The sequence below is a fragment of the Monomorium pharaonis genome, chromosome 7 (assembly GCF_013373865.1).
Source record: "Monomorium pharaonis isolate MP-MQ-018 chromosome 7, ASM1337386v2, whole genome shotgun sequence".
Taxonomy (NCBI): domain Eukaryota; kingdom Metazoa; phylum Arthropoda; class Insecta; order Hymenoptera; family Formicidae; genus Monomorium; species Monomorium pharaonis.
The window spans coordinates 17,998,715-18,021,747 of NC_050473.1; the positions used below are offsets into that span (position 1 = coordinate 17,998,715).

The following is a 23,033-nucleotide window of genomic DNA, read 5'->3' on the forward strand; positions in this document are numbered from 1 at the left end:
CGGGAAAGGGACGAGAGGGAGGGAAGGCGACGCGCGCTGATCCGCGCCGACGGTGTGTCATTTCATGAATATTGGCCTTCGACCGTGTCCTTGGCCCCGTATCGGTTCGCGAGGGATATCGCGCGCGTATTGTGCCGTTCGCTCGCTCGCTCGTTCATCCGTTCCGTTCGTTCACGCTCGCCGCACGCGTTGCCCGCTCGCTCGCACGAGTTTGCGAAATCCGCGGAGTAACGGCCGGCTCCGAAATAGAAGTCGGGGCACCACCGCGCGCTTTAGCGGTAGCGCGTCTCTCCTTCTCTCCCTTTCGTTCCTTTCTTGTCGCCGACGACGTTTCCCCACCTCCTCCCCCGATCACCGCGGGTCTCCTTATCGCGGTTTAAGGCTCGCGCACACCGAGCGCACCTGCTCTCGCAATGCGTTCCTCTTCCCAATGTTCCGAATTTGTATCATTGTATTATTATTATTATTATTATTCTCTTCTATATCACACTCCTGCACTAAAATATTGTTATATTCTCGAGCTAAAAGAGTCTTAAATTCTATTATTAATATTATGCCTTTCGTATTTGTTTGATTTAATTTAGCTTTTATCGCCCGGGGAATTTTTTTACAGCATTGATACGTATACTTTGATTATCGACGATTTAATAGGTATAGCGAAAGATACAAGAGATTACTACAAAAAAAGAAACGGTAACAAATTATTTTTAAGATCGATTCCCTCTTCAATGTCGGTCATCGATCTCATCGTCAGTTACATCGTCGCTGTTATTTTCACCTGCTAATGTGTGTAACTGCTGATCGGGATATTCGATTAAAAAAGAATTCTTAATAAAGTTGCATTTTATCATATAATGTTCTAAATTTAACATACACAACCTTTAAAGCAATCGAAATAAATGAAAATAACTGACCTACCATTTTTTTAAATTAATCTTTCAAATTTGTGACGTAAATTTTCTGAGTTTTCATTTTCTTGACGCAATATGTAAAAAGACATATAGCGTTAAGTTGTAGTAGCGTCGAAGGTGTAGTAGAGCGTAATCGACAAGTTTTTAAGTTAAAGGAACTAAGACAAATCACCAAAAAGCCGACACGGTGACTTATTTGGACGGCTCCGAACGGATAGATAACTGTAGTGTGTTTCCCAGCATTTTAACTTTTACTACTTCACGCCAGTTGTACGATTGGTAATGGTTATAGTACGTATACCTGCGTCACACGCGGTTGCAAAGTTTAGAAAGCGACCCTTACTCAGCACTTTTCAAGCGGTTAAAAACCCTCCCTGAAATTCTACTACCTGCGAAAAGCTACGCCGGAAACTTATGATTTCCAACAAGTGTACCTGCCGGGTTTTCTTTTGAATAAAGCGAAGTGTCTTGTCGTGCTATTATTTGAGAGAAAAATATGGGTATTTTCTTGATTTAAAAAAAAAGTTAAACAATAAAATAATTTTTTATTCAGTTCTAAATGCACCGTTTAAAAGATGAAGAAAATTGAATAAAGAGAGAACAATAAAATGGTCTTAGGTTAAAGATCATAAATTGTGCCTGATTCGGTTAGGTAGAAATTCTAAGTCTTAACCGTTCATAGATCCATTTCAGCGATTTTCAGTACGAGTATCGGTTTTGAAATCAGATGTTTGACATCTGGAGTTTCACGCCGCCGTCTAAAGGACTGACACACTGACAATAAAATTTCTACAATAACACGGTAGCACTTCAAAGAAGTTCAATACACCCTTCCCGAAGGATACTCCTTACAAAACTGTACCCAAACAAGCACCGATCAACGACCATCATTCTCTCGAGGAGTCGCGCTGTCGCAATTCCATCGCAGCGAAAACAATAAGAAAAATAAGACGTGTTTGTCATCATCACGTCTTTATCTCGCTGACAGGAACAATGTGCACGTTGCACGGCGCAACGTCTCCCCGCCCACGTTGCTGCTATAATAAGGGAAGGAGCAATGGATCGCTAACCAGGATTAATCAAGCCGCAGACCGGCGGCGCGCGATTCGCCCTTTAGCCGTCACCTCACGCTAATGGACACGTCGTCGCGACGTGCACAAAGCCCGCTCCGGGCGCGCGCGCGCGCGCGGATTCGCGCCGGCAATTTTCGAATTTGCCGAACGAAAGCGGCGCCGCTCGCTCGCCATTGTGATGGTAATGGCCGGCGTGACGACCGAGCTGGTTCTTGTCCGTTCAAGCGCGCGCGCATCCTTTAAAATTTAAATCGACCCGGGGAGAGAGAGAGGAGAGATAAAAAAATGAAAAGAAGAATGGACAGGCCCGGGCGCGTTCGACCCAATTTGACCGGCCCACTGATAACGGTGACGTCACATATGCGGACCAGGCGTGTGTGCGTGTGTCTACTCGTTACTAGTCACGGATCGTAGTACGTGACGAGCGCGGTGACGAGCGTGACGATAATGGTGCCTGCCCGTCGCGTACCACACGTGTGTGTTGCGCGTTAATGTTAAAACCCGCTCTCGTGACACGCTTTCGGTGCCGGCACCTTATAAACGCCACGAAGCGAAGTTCCGAGTAGGATTTGATAACGCCCCTTATTCATATAAACTCGCACGGGCCGCAATGCGCGGAGTCAGCAACAGCAGCAGCAGCCGACTTGCTTGCTCGCTTCATTTTACAGAAATGTGTAACGTCAGCGATGATATCCGGGAGAGTCGCTCTTTTAGTTTTACTTCGAGCATCCTCTCTCGTTTATATTGTTTCGCGTCGTATACATACGCGGAACAACTCCCGGGGCGAAGAACAGCAACGCATGTTTTGAGAAAGAGAGAGAGAGAGAGAGAGAAAGAGAGACGAAGATGCGCGCGAGTGAAATTAGGTGTCTCGAGAGAGGAAGCTATGGAATATTTCCGTAGTAAAGCTGGCCGCGATATTTTCGTCACCTAGACTAGACTGAACACGCGGGCGCGAGCGCGTCGCGTGTTCGTTCGCGAAACGTGAGAAAACGAAAGTACGGTGGCCGGGGTCGGCTCTCTCGCAGATCGATACCGCGGCCGCGAGAGAGCGGCTCTCCTTTCGTCGTCGTCGTCGTTGTCGTTGGCGCCCTTCTTCCGTGGTCGCCGTGCTGCGCGAGCTTGCGCGGTGATGTCATATATTCGGCCGAGTTTACGCGTGTTTGTAAACAGGTCGAGCGAGGGAGAGACGGGAAGAGAGAGAAAGAGAGAGAAAGAGGAGAAAACGGGAGGGTGAACGACGACGAGGAGAGAAATCTCTCTCTCTCTTTCTCTTTCTTTCCTCAGGGCTGGGCTCAGATGTGGGCCCTTTATTTTTGTCAGGACGCGACCCGTGCACCTGCCCCGAGAGGGCAAGCTGTGCGTCGTTAATGACAATGGAGATCGTTAGAATCGATGCCGGATAACGACGTGGCCTAACGGAACTCTGTAATTCTTAATTTCAAATTCTACTGTTAAATTCGTCCGAAGAGAGAAACGTCCACGATGATATCCTGTCCACGGCAGAGAGATCCAATCAGTCTCTTACATTTTTTTCTCCGTTTCGAAAATAAATCTTTATTATTGACGTTAAATTTATTTTCCCAAGTCGATATTTTATGAAAGTGACGCTAGCGATAGGGCAAGGCGTCTCTTTATCGACTACTTGTAACACGTAATCGAGAAAACGCGCGTGCCCTCCGCTCTCGTATTACATTCTCCCGATCGTAATGGAAGAAAACGAACGAGAAGCTAGGTGCTTTGCGATCGAACGGCCGGCTCCCACGTGTCTCTCCAGCACTGCGAGCTGGAGCTGCGCAGACGAGTTCCGCGCGCCTTCCTTCCTCGTGCAACTCGGCTTTGTCGAGCTTCGGTTGCGTGGTTGCGTCGTTCTCTCGTTTTCTCGTACGCGGCCGTGACGTCACGCGCTGCAAGTTGAGCCACAGAGGCGGAGAACACGTTAGCATCGGGTGCGAGAGAGGAACGTGGTCGGGCAAGGGGAGGGATGACAGGGGGGATGGAGCGAACGGTGGTGCGATGCACGCTATACCGGGTGTCCGAAATACAGCGTCAATTGATATTTCGATAAATTAATAAACTTTGATCTTTACTCGTCGAGAGATTCAATGAGACATTGGATGAATAAGTGTAATAAGAAAGACACTAATCATATTCTACACAAAATAATTGTACACGATCAGAATATTCTACACAAATATAAATACAAAGAAAAACTGTGTAGTGAACAGTTTTTCTACGCACAATATATCCGTGTGCAATTTTTAATTCAAGGATAATTCTTGTGCACAGTTTTTCCACCTACAATTTTTGTTGTGTACAAATATATTTGTGTAGAATATTCTGATCATGTCCAATTATTTTGTGTAGAATATGATCAGTGCCATAAAAGATTATAAGAATAATATTTAGGAGATTAAATATTTAAAAAATGTATAAGACTTAAGAAATTTAATTCTTCATACACACACTGAGTCGTGACACTTCTTAATTAATTTGCATTATTTTTAAAAGTAAATAAATTCTTCAATGAATCTTACTCTAAAATGTTTCAACATTTCTAGAAAGTATTGGTGTAGCCGTTGTCTTAAAAAATGGTGTATAAACGTGACAATTACAGTACTAAAAAAAAATTAAAGTCAAGAATTGAAGAAATTTAATCTAAGCTCGCGTAAAATGATAAGGAAATCTCGTTTTTTCGCTAAACTCGTGAAACAGCGCTGAGTTTTTGTCGCAAGAACGAATCGCCTTGAAACTTGTCCTCAAATTGCAGTCGAAGGGGCATCCGGCGGGGACACCCCGTACGCAGAACGATGCGTCAGGCACGCACGACTGTTACCTACGCACGCGATGACCGCGTGTGTTGCCGCCGGTGGATTTCGAAAATATTGGATCTACAATCTACGTCGGTCCCCGTATTCTACGAACGAAACAATGCACCCCGCGATGCAAACGTTACCTGTCCAACGCGCGTCCAACCCAATGAATCTCTTGTTCTGACATTAAACACGATCAACGTTCCATTATAGATAAACGAGAAGAGACGGCCGCGTTTCAGCGCGCGAGTACAAAACAAAATGCATTTATTTCTCTCTGTGTGGACAACACGTAGTGCAAATTTTCGCTACGTTGTTACAATTTTTTCAGCGATATAAAAAAATGTGACGTTCGTCATGTTTTCATGAACTCTTCGCAAATTGTCACGCATTTTTGGAATAACTGTCGTTTGCGAAGAAAAAAAATTACTTCCTTATTCGCCGCGTAATAAGGTGACTCAGAAGCATTTCTGTATCACGTTTCAATGTTGCATCGCATGTTATCATACCCGTATCTGTCGCAATAATCGTCCGTAACCGTTACTGCCTAACAATTCGTTCGCAACCATTAGGTTGCTCGTGCATCGTGCTTTTGCGAACTCGTGAAGCATTTCGCAAAGGAGATCGTGACGAATCGCCGACGCTTCTCGCAACCAGTCCTCTACGCTGTGTGCAGACTCTCTGTTTGTCCCCGTAATTTCTCTTTCTTTCCTTTTCTTTTCCACCCCTTCTCCGCGCCAAAAGGACCGTCCGACACTCCTTTGAACCTCTTTTTCTGTCATATATCGGCCGGCTTCCCGCCTTCCCGTTCATGTTGCGTTATTTGTTTCATCGGTTAGCATCGATACACGACTCTCGACGTACCGTGTCTCCGGATTTCTCCGCCCGTTTCGGGCCAGACGAGAAATTGTTTTTAAGATAAATGAGATCTAGGTTTACCGATCAATTATTCACTTGTAATCCATACCTCATGGCTTTGGATGGCTTCCGGTATGCGTTCATAAAATACTATTTCATAGTATACATTTATTTTATCACACGCACACAAAAATGTATATTTACATATATACGTGTATTTATTGTAAATATAAAAAATGTAGTTATATACATATATCGATTAACGTTGATCTCATTTACCTCATTTACATGTTTGTTGAGTTTCATTAAAATCAACGGGGTAGGGGGGGGGGCAGTTTCCACAGCCTTCCCTTGTCAGTTTGCATTCGTTGTTTACTATTCGTGCCGATTCGCCGACGGAACGGTTTTTCGACAGAATCGAAGGATACACGAATCGCTTCGAGTCAACAACGTGTCAATTCGCGTCGCTCGCATACAGAGCTATACATATATGTATATTGTACAAATGATGAAACCTCGAATCGCAAACAATGTGAAAGGATTTGCAGCAACGAGTGATCCATTTTTGCGAGAACCACAAATTGCATATATCGCTGAAACAATTAAAGCGAGATGTAAGACCAAAAGTTAGCGCTAATCTTCGACAGTTTACCGTTCGCCTACAAAACGTGGTATCGTTACAACCAGAAATAAACATTTTACTCATTACATTTTGCGAAGTTTCATTACAATCAGTGAAACAGTCATCAGTTAAACATTACAAACAGTCAACCTTGTGCTAAAGTCCAGTTATCGAGTTACGAACTAAGTAATAGGTCTATATGTGTTAGCTAGTTGCGATGAATTTGTGTCACCGACTAATCAGATGAAAAAGAGAAATCGCACGACGATACGTGATTAGAGAACGCTTCTGTGCCAAACCTGGACCGCTGCTTCCTTTTTTTCCGCCGCTTCATCTGGGCCCTTTCCATCTTTTGCACAACCGAGAATATCTTGGATTTGGCGATGTTCAAGTAATAGAGATTTAGTGACTTCAAAGTCGGCGCGATGACGGCCAGAAAGTTGTCCACGAAAGAGTTGGAGTCAACGTCGGATGACGCGACTTGGTTAATCGTTGCTCTTGTTTCAGAGGTATCCAATACGGATGAGCCAGTCGCGATTTTATCATGCGGCTGTTCGTTTCTCGCCATCGATTCCTCGATCTGCGACATCCGCGAATCCCGATTGTCATCGCGCTCTACGGATGAGCTAGTCGCGGTCTTATCATGTTGTTCGTTTGTCGCCGTAGATTCCTCGTCGTGCGACATCCGCGAATCCCGATTGTCATCGCGCTTCACCGTCGACCTTGTACTCGTCGTCGACGCCGTTTCCGCCGTCGACATCTCATCGTTATCCTTCAAATTAAAATTACACATGTGGGAACGAGTGTCCTTTAGGAATGGTTTCAGAAATGGGAGCAGAAACTTTAGCTGCTCCTCGTATTCGTATTTCACGTTCTCGAGTTGCGCGGTTTGCGTCTTGCTTTGTTTTTCCAGAAATTGCCAGTATTCGTGCTTGATATTGTACCATCGCCTCTTGCACATTCTCGCTAAATTAAGTAACAACGTGTTTTCGAATTATTAAATGTAACGCGGATTATCTCGAGAATCTATTATCTCTCGATCTTGCCTTTCATACAGCAATTTTGCTTTCAAATTTCTTAATTAAATGCGCGTTTACGCTTCGCCTTTTTACTAAAAAAAAAAAATTGCAGTCCCGACTTTAATAGTAATAAAAGAATAATAGAAAGTTTGCTATTATTAATATCCAGGATTAAGGATCGGTTGTTCCAACTTCTTGGTAAACTTAACTACCAGATAAGTATGTGTCTATCATTTCTTTTCTTAAATAAATAAAGATAAACATATATTTACTGAGATAAATTTACCAAAAAGTTAGAACAATTGACCCTAAGTGACGTAGGATTTGAAACTAATATAAATCTAACTAGCCCCGCTTCCACTGTATAAATGATCAAAGCATAATCGATAGTTTACCTGAGTACCCGACTTGTCGCGATATCGCTTGCCAGATGACTTGTCTGTGAATCTCATTGAAGTATATTTTATTAGTATTAGTGTACAACACTGAATATTGTTGCACACACTTGATAAGCAACTCGTCGTTCATCGGAGAAAAATTTATGCGCGATATGACGATATGTCGACCCTTCTTTACAGTTGTTAAAATGCGCACTGATTCCAAACTGATGGCGTTTTCGAACTGGAGCTGGGTTCACGTTTCAAGTTCTTTTTCTCTAGAACTGGCCACTCACAGTTATTCCAATCTTCAAAACAATTGTGATTGGCCTTATGACTAAAGCTCAGGGTATCAATGGTGTAATTTTTCCCCTAGGGCAGAAACGTGAACAGTGAAAAGTTTCAAATTACTGTCTCTTTCTATTCAACACCAATAGAAAGAGATAGTTACATGAAACTTTTCACTTTTCACGTTTCCGCCCTAAGGAAAAAGTTACACGATCGCTGCCCTGATTTAACCGTGTAACCGATTATCAAACAATCAACCGGGTATCAAATAATTAACCGGTTTATCGGTTCTTCTACACGGAAAAAAGTTTGGAAATACAAAAGAACTAACTAGGTAGCTGTACGAAATGAGAGGGCGTTGTTGTACTTCCCTTGACACGGTAGCTCTCTCATTTTGGGAGCTCTGCTGTCCCAATCTCGCACCGCAGCAGTCCCAACTTTAAAGCGCAGTAATCGCCAATCAGCTTAGGGACAAGGGCTGACCAGTGGTGCAGCCATCAGCTTAGGGACAACAGTTCTCCCGGCGCTTAGTGCTGCCAATTACCCAAAATCGGCACTACTGTAGTCCTAAATGCGAGATGGCGCTTCACTACCACCTATGATACAGCAATGCTGCCAAACTTTTTCCCGTGTAGATTCGGTTATTCGGTTCCCCGGTTAACCAACTACTCGCCAAATCGCGATTATTACGGGTAATCGTGTTAGTGAAAAAAATTATAAATATTTTTTATCGTTTGTTTCCAACAAGTGAGGTGCATTTCGAACAATAAATTTTTTGATGAGACAAAATTTACTGCACCAAACAAATATATTAATAACTTATTAATTTCGAGTATGTTACGTCCGGCGCAAAAATTTTTTCCATTTCGCAGTACTTATGACGTCATTAATAGCTCCTGGAGCGATTAACCCAGGCCGATCGAAAACGCTAAACACGATTAAACATATAAATCATGTGATTAAACATATAAATCAGCACTGGTTCACGAGGCAGACACCATCGTCATTGGTTCACCAGTACACATAAAAATGTATAATAGATACATGTAGAAATATTGTTTTCGAGCATTGAGATGTTTATCATCTACTTTTAAAACTTCGAGCACACCAAATATCCAAAAATATCATAATTGATTAATTAATATTTCTTTCAATTAAATTAAATTACAGCAATGGCTTATAAAATTTATTTAGTTACGCAAAAAATTGAATAAATAAAAAAGTATAATTTAGAAAATTGCGTTAAGATTAAAGGTTAATTTAAAAAATATTATTTGTACAAAATTAAATTGTCATTATTTTAAATCATGTTACTCTAAATAACAAAACCATAACAATATGATCATTAAATAAATTTAACATTTTATTTGTAAATTAAATTCATCTAAAATAACAAAGAAATATTGCTTTCTTACATGGAAATGTATTTTTTCGTTTTACAATTTTCTTCTTTTGCACATAGGTATTTTCATTTAAATAAATGTAGGCAAATTTCATGTAAAATTTTGGCACATAATTAAGATTCTCAATTATTATATAAATGTAATTTATCTTGTTTGAATCACGTGAAGCAAACAAATTGGCAAAATGAAACACGAAACGTAATAAGCGAGAAAGGAAGAGAGAACTTCGTCGAAATTGATTTAAAAAATAATAAATGTCAAGGACAGAACGTTCGTCGTTCGTTTATTTTCTAACACTCGATGTTTCTACGAACTAACCGACGTGCAGTGGTTAGATAGTCACGTTGTTATTCGCGCAAAGTTCGAGCCAGAAAGCAGCGGCACGATTCTGTAGCGTCCTGTATCATTATGTATCTCGAAACGTGACGAAGATCAAGGGAAGGATGCCATGCCGCGCAGCTGATTAACTCCTACAATTAATTTCGATTCGTAAAGGAGACGACGACTTGTCGACGAAAATTCGCGCGATTCATTTTCATTACTTGAAAGAATAAAAGGAGACGAGATTAAAATTATTGATTATTTGTATAACACGTATCACAAATTCGACTGCACCTCGCAGCATTCCGAATTTTTCATTGATTTAAATCTAATTTGTTCAGCATTTTTTATGCGATCGAGTGCGCGTGGTGTACACGAGATCCACGTCGAAAGCTTGAAATAATGGAAAACCCCCGGACGAGTCAATAATACGTGAATACCATGAAATTTATTTTGTCGAAAATGTATCACGCACGTGCGCGTAATACTGAATTTCGGTTAGTCCCTTCGCATTTTAATTAGCCGTTAATTTGATTCTATTAATCGCACCGTATCGTGCAATAGCAGGGCAAAACTCCCGACTGTAATTTTTTTGAAACTTGCGATTATTAAATATCGCGGGGATAAAGTGAAGGGATTTCGCCCCCGGCGCATTTAATCAATGCAGTCGTAACGAAATTTTTTTTTAATTGCCAAAATCTCGACGTATATCCATATTTATCAAAAATTTCTGTCGTTCGAAACTTGTTTCATGTTCATTCGTAAAAAATTTCGCATCGTACCGAGCGTTTATAGCTTTGTGCGATTATATTTTTCTCATCTTCTAATTGCAACATAATAAAATGCGTATGTCAAGAGTGCTGTATATTAGAGCGATCGTAATTAATCGTTTTTTCGTTCAAGTGATATTTGCGCGAGTGCAACAAAGTAGTCTGGCAAGAGAGGGGGAGGCTTGGGAGGCAACGGATAACGAACCAAAGCAAATATTTATTTTTTCCTTCTTTTTTAAAAGCACTTTATTTGAAAAGATATATTTTTAAATGAAATTTAAAATCTCTGCATTATTTTATCCTTCCGTTTTCAACCAGGATTTATATAAATCGGGAAATATTATATAAATTGATACAAGAGAAAGCAATATTCAGAGATTGCTTTAATATGCGCGCATCACAAGCGTAAATCGCGTATTGTATTCCATTTAATTCAACCTATTTTTAATAATTAATTATATTTCTTCTCGCGTACAAATATTTTATTCTAGCTTTTCATAATCCGGCCGTTAATTATTACAACAATTACAATTTCACAAAAACACGTTCAAAAATGTTTTTAATATTGAAACCTCGTTAAAAAAAAATATATATATATATATAAATGAAATGCCGTGCAAAATACGTATTCCACTCGCGAGGTGAAATATTCGCGCCTTAAACGAAAGAAGGGAGAGGCCCCCGGGCTAATCTAATCGCATTCGTCGGCGTGCGCACGTCGTCGTCGGCCTCGCACCGCGCGACTCTCAAAAGGCGTCGAAGGCGCGCACGCCAAAGGTGCATATGGTAGAGACGTTGCACCTTGACGACTTCGTTTTCTCTTTATTTTCGCCGTTTGACTTTCGGGTCGATCGACGAGAAACCGGCGACGTCCTAAGGTGCATATTGCACCGGGTCCGCCTTAATGGCGGGATGGCGTGACGGCGACTCGCCGGCGGGAGGGGGAGGGATGGGAACGAACGGAACGAAACGAAACTCGACGGGAACGCGATGTCGCGTGTCTCGAACCGTGCGTTTCGCGGTCGCGTGTGTCGCGGATATTACACGCGATCCCCTGGATCCCGCCGCGTCACCGGGCTTCTAAATGTCCCGCCGCACGAACGCCGCCCCGCTCTCGAGCCCGCCTCTCACTTGCACTTTTAATTCCCGCGCGCGAGTCGTCGCCTCTTTGCTCGCCCGAGCCGCGCGACTCTGCAAAATAGTAACGGGAGTTCGCAATGCCGATCTCAATTCCTCGGCGCGTGATGTCGAAACGCTTTTTTTTTCCTTTCGATTCGCTTCGCAGAGTTTGCTTTTCTGTTATTCTCTCTCTCTCTCTCTTTCTCGTCCGATATTTAATTCCGCATTGGCTGACATTTTCCCTATATTTTTGCTTTCAAAGTTCAATACTTTAATGTGAGAGAGGCAGGTACCGGGTTGAGCTAAATGGGGGGAAAAAAAAAAACACGTTTCGATCATTTCAGTATCCCTCCATCAATAATTTCCGAGTGAAAATACGAGGATTAAATTCTCAACGTGTACAACTGCGCACACGCCGGAGTAGAAATGCTGCTAGATTACCTGGCTCTGCGGCCGGTCGGACCCAGAGGAATCGATTCCTAGGGAATCGACTCGAATGGACCGTCATTAAAATAATAAGCGGTAGTTTCGGAACACCTTGCGATTGATTTTATCTCGCGGATTATCCCGGGGATTTCAACGATTTGCTTTTTAATTTTACAAGACGCAACACAATGCAGTCTTGTTTTAATCGGGGGTGGGGTGGGAGGGGGGAAGAGGAAACCGCAGGATATCGTTAGATCTTTTTCTACGGCCCATCTCTTTTTCCGGTGCGGGCGAGCTAAATAACGTCGCGATATGTCCCAAAGTTAAAAGGCGAAACCCCGTCTTGGGCGAAAAGGGCCGCAAGTTCCCAGCCCGCCTTGCGCACTCTCGCGTATCTCCCTTCGGTCAGGAACTCTCTGTGATAGCGCACGTCGACATGTTCTCCCGTTGCGTGGGAAAGTGCTGCATAATGACACGGTCATTCTTTGCACGTCGGGCGAAGCCAATACAGCGGAATACGCGCTGTCGGAAAGTCCATCAAAAGACGGCGGGTAACTGCACGCGCTCCTCGCCGGCAGGATTTTCTCTTTACGTTTTACCCCGCGAATTCTCTCTCTCTCTCTTTCTCTCCCTCTCTTTTCGATATTAACGGACGGTAAGTCCGTAGTCCGCGCGTTCCTCGGTAGTCTTCGGTATAAAATTACAGAAATGCATTATCCACGCTTCGTCGGCGCGAATCAGAAATAATTCGATCGTTAAAGCCAGAGTCGTCCGTGGCAGCTCTCTCATTTCGTTAATTCGATCCTCCTCCCCATTCATCAGTACGGCACTATATCCGGAGCGTGACTTTGACTTCGCTCGCACGTGAATTATTAGCGTTAGCGATTTCGGCCATTCGTTAACACGTTAAGGAAACAGGAGAACCGTCGCCGCGAGCGCGTTGTTATCGCGGTTGTTGATCCGGCATAACACACGTAATAAGCAGGTGAGATTTCGTCATCGCTCGCAGCCAAACGCTACCTCGGGATATTTCTGTCCAGGGAAGCCCCGCGGAAAGACGCCGCCGACGCGTCGATTCTTTGTTCCCGGTGCCGTTAAGTTGCGCGCCCGCTCCTGGAACACCTGACGTCGCCAGGCGGTCAGGCTGGCAGGCAGCGAGCAGCCAACCAGACAACCAGCCAGCCAGCCAGGCAGCCGGGCAGCCCGCGTCGTACGTAAGTACATACCTGTGGCAGGTGAATCGAGTCAGGTGCTCCAACAGATGGGCACCTTTACTCGAGAAAGCGTTATAAAAGCGGTCTATCATAAATGTGGGTTACTAGCTATGACTAACGCCCGGCGACGTCGGCAGAACGTGCTCGTGCGCGCGCGTAATAATTCGCGAATTATTACTTTCGCGCTCGGTTTTTACCTGGAGTAAACGAGAAAGGGCGATTTTAATCCCGAGAAACGTCTCCGCGGAGTTCTCAATGGCGAGAAATGGACATTCTCTCGTCCTTCCTCTCCGCGACAATTTTTCGCATGTTTCATGCACGAAGAGAATTTTCTTTTAAAATTTACCCTTAAAATCTGATAATTGTAGAATGTGTGACCTCAAGAAATTTTATTATACTATATTTTTAGTAAATTTGACTATATTTTTAGTAAAGTTTACTAAGCAGTATAGTAAAATTCCTCTAGGTCACACATTATTCCACAATTGCCAGATTTTAAGGGTAAATTTTAAGAGAAAATTCTTTCCGTGTGCGAATATGTGAGTCGGGCTCGACTTTGCGATTCTATTATATTTCGGCTTTTACGTGCAATAGATTGCCGAAGGCTTTAAATTTAAATCCTTCGGCCGCCAATCCAAGAAAGAGGATTCTTTCTCGCCGACGAAAGTCCGCCTCGAACGTCCTTCGACAGACGTCTCTTCCGCGCGTCTCTTTCTCTCTCTCTCTCTCTCTCTCTCTCTCTCTCTCTCTCTCTATCTCCGGGAGGAAGAAGGTGGTTCGTAACGTCGAGCGACGTCTTCTTCTCTTTTCTTCATTCTTTTTCGTTTCACGGACACGTGGCGCGAAGCATGCGACGCATGCATGCATCCATTGCACATGCATGCATGCATGCGAACGAGTCCGTATGCGGCGTATCCGTGTATACGTAAGAGCGGAGCCGTATGTGCAGTCACGTGTAAGAATGGGACAGCGAAAACGTGACACGATTATGCATTCTCGCTACGTCGTCATTTCTAGCTTGCCTCGTGCACGAGCCGGCCGGTCGGGGCGACGAGGTAGCGGTCCCCGGTGTGCGGTATGGTAATTTTATTAAACGTTCCTATTTAAAGAACACGGCATAATCGCTCGGAATGAACCGAGCGTCAACCGGACGACGGCGCTATTATCTCTGTCCATCTACCGCCCTCAAATAATGTTTGGTTAATCGCGGGCGAATAATGTATGCGTGTGAATTCCATGTTTGGGAAATGGACGAGTCCATCATTTAATCGCGATTCGCGATGGCAAATGTTAATTTAACCGGCGCCGCTGGCGCGCACCAAATAATGAAGTGACATTAGCTCGCAATAATGGAGGATTTATCTTTGCATTTCCAACAATCCCGTTTTAAGTAGGTTTAAAAGGGAAACAATGTCCGTAAGGTTACAAAACAAAAAGCTATAGGCATTAAGGTAGTTTTATATCGTCAAACAAAAGTTGTAAAATAAATTTCAATTTTTTATATGACATCGTCCGAACTATTCATTTTTAAAAACAATTGAGGGTCGGTTGCCGAACATTTTTGCGAAAAAAAATTAAATCAAAGGTAGTTCTATCGTGAAACAAAAATCTTGAAATAAATCCGGATTTTTTATATAACAAGTATTTATTTTTTTGTAATTGACAGCCGATTGCCGACCATTTTTGTGAGAAATAGTAAATTAAATATAGGCTATTAAACATCGACGCATATTCTTGCGAATTTTTCGTATTTTTTAATTTATGTGTACCCCTCTTTATCGTAAAATCTTTTCAATATATTTTTTTAACAATTTAGACAAAAGTGGATATTAAAAAAAGTAAAATAAAATTGCTGATTATTTCAATTAAAAAAATTAATTCTGAAAATTTGTACTCTTACAACACGATAATTCGCCTATTATAATAATGTAAAATAATATTTACACTAATCTTCTCAACAGCTGACTCCACTTGATGTCACGTTTTTTGCTCATACTATGTAAAAAAAACAAAAAAATTTAAATAAGCTATTCTTAGGCACCCACAAAACCCAGCCTTACGTAATAAAATTGTCTTAAGTTTATCAATATAATAAAAATATGCATTTCATAAATTTATCGAAAATCTAGAATTTTACAAAACTCTTATCACACGTGCTTATAAGAGCGAGAAATAAAGTTCAGTCTGTCACAAAGAAAACTTTTTTTCGTTACTTTCGAGAATTATTCAGATTGACAGTCAGTGCTCGTACAAATCGCATCGGATTAATGCGAGACAACGAGTGTCCTCGTGCACGAGCGGAACTCGCCTGGACTCGAGTTCCGAGCAGCTGCCGGCACTTCGTCCACGTCTGATTAGACGAAAGTAAAATATGCTCCTCCGAGTAAGATGTTATCGCTTCAAATCATAGCCGCCCCGCATTTCGGCCGGGACCAGCCGCCTCCTCTCGCGTCGCCGGACGTTCCAGCTGTTCCCGAAAAATCGTCAGGCTACCTTTCGACGTTCCCGCACGTGCGGGTAGATACACGCTGATCAATATCCCAAAAACTACGTCGCATCGGCGATTGTTATTCCCGCCCTTTAAAGGTAGCGAGAAAGAGACAGAGAGCAATATTTCGGAAGTAATTATTTCTATTTTCAGCATGGCTCTATAAGGAGGATCGGTCTCGGCGCGTGAAGTGAAGGATAATTTTATCTCGCCGAGGGAAAACAACGTCCCGTAAATAGCGTGAATAGTCGTGCATTTCGTAGCGTATACGCCTTGCACAATCCAACCACGTACTCCATCATTACGTGAGAAATTCAATTACACATTACTTTTCGATCCAAGGTTACCATACTTTACGGTACACGTTTCTCAATTGCGAGATACGCAATACATTGTGCGAGGTGGAAAGTGTGAGACAGAAATATCACGAGGTGAGGCGGATTCCTACGTCGGCTAACGTGTTTATTTCTAATGATACTTATGTAATGCGCGCTTACTAGTATAACACGTAGTATCGGGATCGTGATAAAAGTACCTTGCACCAGCCCGTCGCGATTTTATTGCGCCAGTTTGTTGCGATTTTATTGCATAAATGATTCATCCTCTACGCCGCAGCTATCCTAAGAGTCTATAAAAGCCGCGGTATATTGCTGCAGTTAAATTTCGTCTAGCTACATATAAAGCGCGAAAAGATAATTCTCTCTCTCTCTTTTCCGGCAATGACACTTAACAGCGGCGATAAAAATCTTCATTGGTCGAAGGGTAAATAAAATTCGAATGAAATAATAATTGGTAAAAAAAAGGGAAGAAAACTTCGAAACAGGAAAAGTAGCAACACTTTTCACCCGACGACCTCGGCGGGCAATACACCTCGCTCGCATTGCGAGCTGCTACAATAACATCAATTTAATTCCGACGACGCGGCACGGCTCCACCGTGTTCTGTTCGTCCGCGAACGGACCCTCGTTTTAATACGCGAAGGGAGCTCATTTTGTGCCCGAGCGAGTCTCTCTCTCTCTCTTTCTCCCCGCAACCGATTCTCGGCCGTTCGTCCTCAGCGACCACGGCGAAAAGGAAGGATTCAAGGTCAGCGTGTTCTTCTGCACCGCTGCAACTCGGCGCACTCGGTGCCGGCACCTCGCATTATACGCGTCTTTCCGTGGGCACACGTCCGTGCCCTGTCTCTTATTACGCATATCCCTACAGTGCCCTCTTTCAAAGAGTACGTTGTTGAGTGCTGGCTTTAGCAATTCAATATATATTTTTTAATCATACTTCTCTCTCTCTCTCTCTCTCTCTCTCTCTCTCTCTCTCTCTCTCTCTCTCTCTCTCTATACTTTATAGATATATACGTTACATGGTCCGTATGAAAAATTCCCAGATCGCGCGATTCTCGAAATAGTTACTAAGGAAGTTCTCGAGGCCGCGTCTGTTTGAATATTTAAGAACGATTTGTGAGAACGATACCGCCGATCCTTGCGAGTCCAAGGTAAATTCGCGCATGAGAATACTTATATTATGACGTCAGAAGAAATGAGAGAATCGCGAGAAAATATACGTGATGTATGCATGAGTGATTTCCGCGCGCGAGACAGGAATTTTTACGTTTCGCGGAACCCGCGTGGCTCCCTCATTGCCATCGGCACGAAACTTGCTCCTCGTTTCCACCTTGATTTGGAGAACCGTGAAGATTTCGGAAACGATCCGAGTAGCGCGCGACAGACGCGACTTTCAACGGCATTGTGAACTCGGAAGGAAGAGCGGTTGCATTGGCGTAAAGTTATTTGCCAATTCGGCTATATGGTACAGCACCACCGGTGTACGATACGCGGCCGACGACGCGTCGCGCGCCCGCGACGATGAATATTTTTCGTGCGCGAGAGCTTCCACGCCACGCGAAATAAATATTTATATCGTCGCCGGAACGCCCGCGGTATCGCGGGAGATCGTATCGTTTTCGCCCTCGTTTTTCATGGAGAGATGCGCGGCAATCTCGGCAATTAACAAAAGCTCCTCCATGCGTACGTTCTGTGCGTGTTCCACGTGGAAAAAAAAATATGTATAGAGGCTGCAGTCGCGAGTGAATTTATCCTCCTATACGAACGTACAACACTTTTAAAGCGGACAAAACAGGCTTTCGTGAATGTTTAACTCTTGCAAACCGAATTTTTCGGAGATTCCGAGATTTCCTGAGGAAGATTTATGTACATAGTTGGACGGAATAAGTCTGATAAGTTTGATTTATCTTGAACTATGAATTGCAATACTTAATAAGACCGTTTTTATATATTTGAGGAATTTATTCGAAGATCTAAGCAAATCGCGAGATTGCGTTCTAATCGAGCACTCGTTTCGCCGCTACGGCTCAAGGATCAAAAACTATTATTAGAGCTCCATCGTTGATTCCGAGTAACCGGTGAAATTACACGTCGTAGAGAAGAAGCCACTTTTCCACGCTCGAAACTTTTTGTATAAATACATATGCATGCATCTCCCTATCTCCCTCCCCTTCTCTCCCTCCGCGAAAACGTACTCGTCGAGCTCGAACCTCTCGGTTCGCGGGGTATCCGCGCTGAGCAATTTCAGGAGGCGAGAGAGAAATGCAGAAAGCACTCCCCGCGTGTGCGCGCAACCGAGCGGAGCACTTTTGTCCCGTCGGACAAATTTCGCACACATTCGCGTGCGCCGCTGCTCGCGAGCGGACGGCGCGGAGGGCCCTCGTCGCGTGCGAAAGAGCGAGAGCGGTACACACGCGAAACTTTTCTATCGATCGGCGGTCGTCCGGCGGCCCGGCTCCGCCGGAGGAGGCGCGGGAAGGGCAGCCACGCTGTCCTCGCGTGTCGATACCGATACCGCGCCCTCGCCCTCGGCGTCGTCGCCAAGCGAGCAAGCGAGCGAGCGAGCGACGCTCCGTTGTAGTCGCCGGTGCGCCGATAAGCCGCTTATCGCCGCGCCGAGATACGCGGAGCGTAAGGATCGGGCTCCACGAATAAGGACGCGTGCTTACCGGTCGTGCGATGACGTCCGTATTACGATCTCGTCGACGCTTTAGGATGTAGAATACGTTGGATCGTAAGGCTGACGAGCGCGTCCGCGATAAGCACGTTTCTTTATTGTAATGAAGAGAGCTGGTTTTATTTTAGGTAGCCGTCCTTTGTTTTAGCGACATTGTGGGAAATTCTTTACTAATTAGCGTTTCAATGCCTGATGTCGTACTGATGAGCGAACTTTTACTAAAACTGAAACAACATAATTTGCTTTGTCTCCTGTCAGTTATGCTTTTCTAATTTTTGTTTAAGTAAAATTATTTAAATTAGATATGCGCTTTCAGTTTCTGTTATGACACATTTATTTCATATTTAAGTCGAGGGTGTGTATCCAATACGGTCGGACTATCAGAAAATCGCGAAGTATTTTATATTCTGTGCAAAAAATTGTGTAAGGCTCGGGTTCCCGACGGTCACACACCGGTTTGGAAACATGCGGGCACAAAGCCTTAAAAAGGTTCAGATTTGTTCTTTATTTCTTCTGAGAAAATATCGGCATTAGTGGCGAGACATTCGATCTTTCGCAGTAGGAGGCTTCCCGTTCGTCACTTACGGTCGTTAAAGCGATCCGAACAAAGCGCAATATTATCGCGAATGTTTGTGTGTGTGTGTGTGTGTGTGTGTGTGTGTGTTTACGGAGTTGATCCATTGTCTCGCGATTACAATTTTCTTAGATAAAGCAAATTACAAATGAAATTAGATCTTGGATTATGGATACATTTGTGAACTCAACCAGTAGATACAAGAAAAATTTTAGATAAATTTTAGCCGCGCGAATTTGTTGTGTTAAAATAATTCAACGATACATAAAACTTTCAGGTTTCCTTTCGCGTTTCATTCGAGAAAAGTGTGCGCTGTCAGGACGCATAATTTTCAACCGCGTCTCCGCATCCGAATGAGAGAAGACGGGGGATCAGTTCGCACACGACGAACGATCCGATCGTTCTCCCCGCAAGTAGCAAACGTTATTTTTAATCACCGCGCGGCTGACGTTTCCCGTAATTGCGGGATACTTTGCGATTCGTGAACCGTGGAAGGCGCCTCTCTTTTTTTCCAGAAAAAACGAGAGAGGGAAGGAGGGAACCGTCGCGGACGGTGCTCGATGCCGGTCACGTAGACCTCGTAGTTCCGAGGGTGCCCTGAGCACGCCGCGGAATACTAGAATACTACAGCGGCGAGAATGCGCGGCGCATACCCGCAACGCGCGAGCGGATAACGCGCGCGCGAGCTCACGGCGAGAGAGAGAGACGACGAGCTCGGAATTTTCGGTTTCCTCTATCGGAATGTACTCCACGTTCGCGCGGCATGAAACGTTCTCTTTCAGCCCGACGACGTGGGGATTAATATTATTAACGTATCCCGTATAATCGTGGTAACGTCATCTGCGTACGGTTATTCGTATACGTTAAGGTGCGTACGGTGAATCCGCGCCTAACAACAACAACAACACGGTAGCGGGCTCCTGAAAGATCGAGCGACGAGAGGGTAATCTTTTTCTCGTCGTGATACACCTCCGCGCAACATCGCGGTATCTAATATCGCGATAACCGTGAAATATGATGGACGCGGGATATCGCGAAATTGCGGCTTTAAACTGTCCGTATAAACGTGAAAAGATAGAGAAGAGAACGAGCGAGAGAGAGAGAAGACTGCGGTATCCGATGAAATGCACGCCGCATCAGGTGGATTTGCATTTTCCTCGCGAGCGAGATGACTCGGGCTCCTTCGAAGGAACGTAAATCTCCCGCGCGATAACGCCGCGCCGAAGGCACTGTTATGCATATTCACGCGCGCGTGAATCTAGTAAAAAGCAACACGTAACACGCGGGGAAGAACGAGGCGGAGAGGGAGGAGAGAGAAGGGTGACGAGGGAAACGTTACGTCAGCCGGCGCGCGTATACGTAATATAATAAATTCGTAAACGAGCCGAGCGGAATTCGAAACGGTTCGTCCCAATGACGACGAAGCGTTTTTCGTATCTCCTCGTGTAGGTGGATCCCCTTGATCTTGACGTGTGGCTGTGACCCCCATATGAATTTTCGCCGCCGAAAGATCCGCCGCCGCCACCGGAGACTGAGAGCGAGACGATCGCCTTCGCCTTTGCCTTCGAAACCTGCGGCCGCCACCACGTTCGACGCGTTTTCACCTCGCCCCGGCGAACCATTACCTCGCCCACGTCGCGAGGCACAATCGCCTAAAGTCCTCCGATCGGGTAAAACCGGTTTTGGATCGCGACCAGTGCTGTAACTACCTACTATGCGGCCGGATTTCACGATCGGAGAGACGAGGCCGCTCTCTCGCGCCTTTTACGAGACCCCGCGCGAGAGAAGAAGAGGAGAGGCTTGCGACGATATTCCACGACGAATTAAACCGCTCCGGAAACGTGACGCGAATCGCCGATCGAGCTGAGGGACGAGGAATAATTTCGTAAATCTTCGTCGCAATCTTCCCTAGGATCCTCCTCCCCCAACTATTTCCAACGACATTTGTTTACGCAGAGGAAATCCAAGTCCATGCTCCGATTTAAATTTGCCTTCGCGTATGAGGTGTCATTACAGCTGAGAAAACAAGACGTAAATGCATGTGTAATGTTACGAATTGTAAATAGCATAATTAAATTAATTGTCGATTTATTTTTAGTTGCATATAAAAGAATTGGTAATAAATTTCTTGAATTCAAGTATTTATATGTCTCAGTGAGACTAAAGTATTTTATACATTTAATTTGAATGCATAAACGTTTGAACCGAAGGAATTTAATCGCATTGAAAAATTCAGTAAGATTAACATGTCTCTCTCAGTGCGACACCGGTAAGATTTCTTCGGCGTAACGATAGATAGCTCAAATGATAATTCAATTGAAAATTCAGTCTACTACTTCATGCGACTCTTGCTATGCGGAGTAACTCGTTTCTGCGGATATTACCATCGACGTTTTACGTGCATTGTCCCGAGCTCAGCAGAAAGCCTTCTCGAGGCGTGCAGCGATGGAGAATTTTTTATTCAGCAGTGTATTTGTTCGCTCGTCGATGAGACGCCGATATGCTAGCGAGTGCACGTTGCTGGTGTCATAAGATACACCGCGAAGCGGAGCGCAAAGGGTTAACGACATTCCACGTCGTCGAGAGGAGAGAGATAGATAGATACATAGATAGAGATAGCGAAAGAGAGAGAGAGAGAGAGAGAGAGAGAGAAGAAAGAAGGAGCTGCGCCGTACAGCGCGCTATTAACCCTTAACCGACTCGGCAACACTCGGTCATGCACCCCCGATGCGCTATACGCCGCGTGCAACCCTCGGCGGAAGCGTCGGTGGCGGTGGCACCGGCGGCGGCGGATCGATCGCGCGCGCGTTTCTTCGCGTCTCCGACGTAAAAATTAGTATTCCGCTCTCGGCGCCGGCCGCGGCGGGCAGCAGGCACTGCGAAAGCGGAGGGAGGGCGAAGGGGATGCCGGGAATAGGAGGCAGAGAACGTCGTGGAGCGTTCCCAGGAACGTCCAACCCCCTTTCTCCTCTTTTCCCTCGTCGTAACTGCGCTCGTATAATCCCCTACGTGTATCTACGCCTCTCCCCTTCGATTTCCTTCTCTTTCTCTCTCCCTCTCGCTTTAAAGTCCTTCCTCTTTCTCGCGGCTTTCTCGCTTCGCGAAACGACGTTTTACGGAAACGGCACGGCGGCGCGCCGCCCGGGGTAGCACTCCTGAATATCGAGAACCGGACCGGGTGTCTTCCCCCCCCTCCCCTCTTTCCCCTCCTTGGCTACGGACGTGGGTCGCATTCGCGTCCGAGACCGCGAATGCGGACCGAATGCCGATTCGTCCCCGCCACCTCCCTTCCTCCCGGATTCGCGGTTCGTTTTAATTGCCGGAGTTCATCACGGATCCTTTTCGCGCTCGGAACAGCCTCCGAATCGCCTTCTTTATCCGCGGACTCAGCCCGTTCGATACCCGCCGCTGTTCTTCCTGCCCTTTACACTTTAACGAAGATACATTCTTCGCCACGGAACACAGAGCGGCTATTGATCCGTTGACACTTTCTCGACAAAGTCGTAAATACAGAGGCATCAAATTAATTGATTTTTGTTCTCTTATTCAGCCTGCAATAAATTAAATTGCAAGTGTAATATTATTAGAATTCAATATTGACATGTTCCTAAATATTTACGTGTTGGGTGTCTAGTTTTTTTTTTCTTAATTAAGGCGTGACACAAAACAATTTTCGGAGCGCGAAACATTGCATAAAAAATGCCGGAATGTCGATAAAAAAAATAGAAAAAAAAAAGAAATT

The 23,033-nt window shown here is 44.5% G+C and overlaps 2 protein-coding genes and 1 long non-coding RNA gene across 3 annotated transcripts in view; 1 reads left to right on the plus strand and 2 right to left on the minus strand.

Moving 5' to 3' along the window:
• LOC105830393 overlaps positions 1-23,033 on the minus strand; it is a 79,271-nt gene that overhangs the window by 39,861 nt on the left and 16,377 nt on the right. The window lies entirely within an intron of this gene.
• On the minus strand, positions 4,418-9,129 carry LOC105840407. The gene has a single exon (XM_036289927.1). It carries the CDS (start codon positions 7,236-7,238, stop codon positions 6,513-6,515), a length of 726 nt encoding a protein of 241 aa, XP_036145820.1. The 5' UTR covers positions 7,239-9,129; the 3' UTR covers positions 4,418-6,512.
• LOC118646621 lies at positions 9,449-23,031 on the plus strand. Its single transcript, XR_004964129.1, has 2 exons — positions 9,449-13,214; positions 15,856-23,031. It is a non-coding gene; the product is annotated as an uncharacterized LOC118646621 (long non-coding RNA).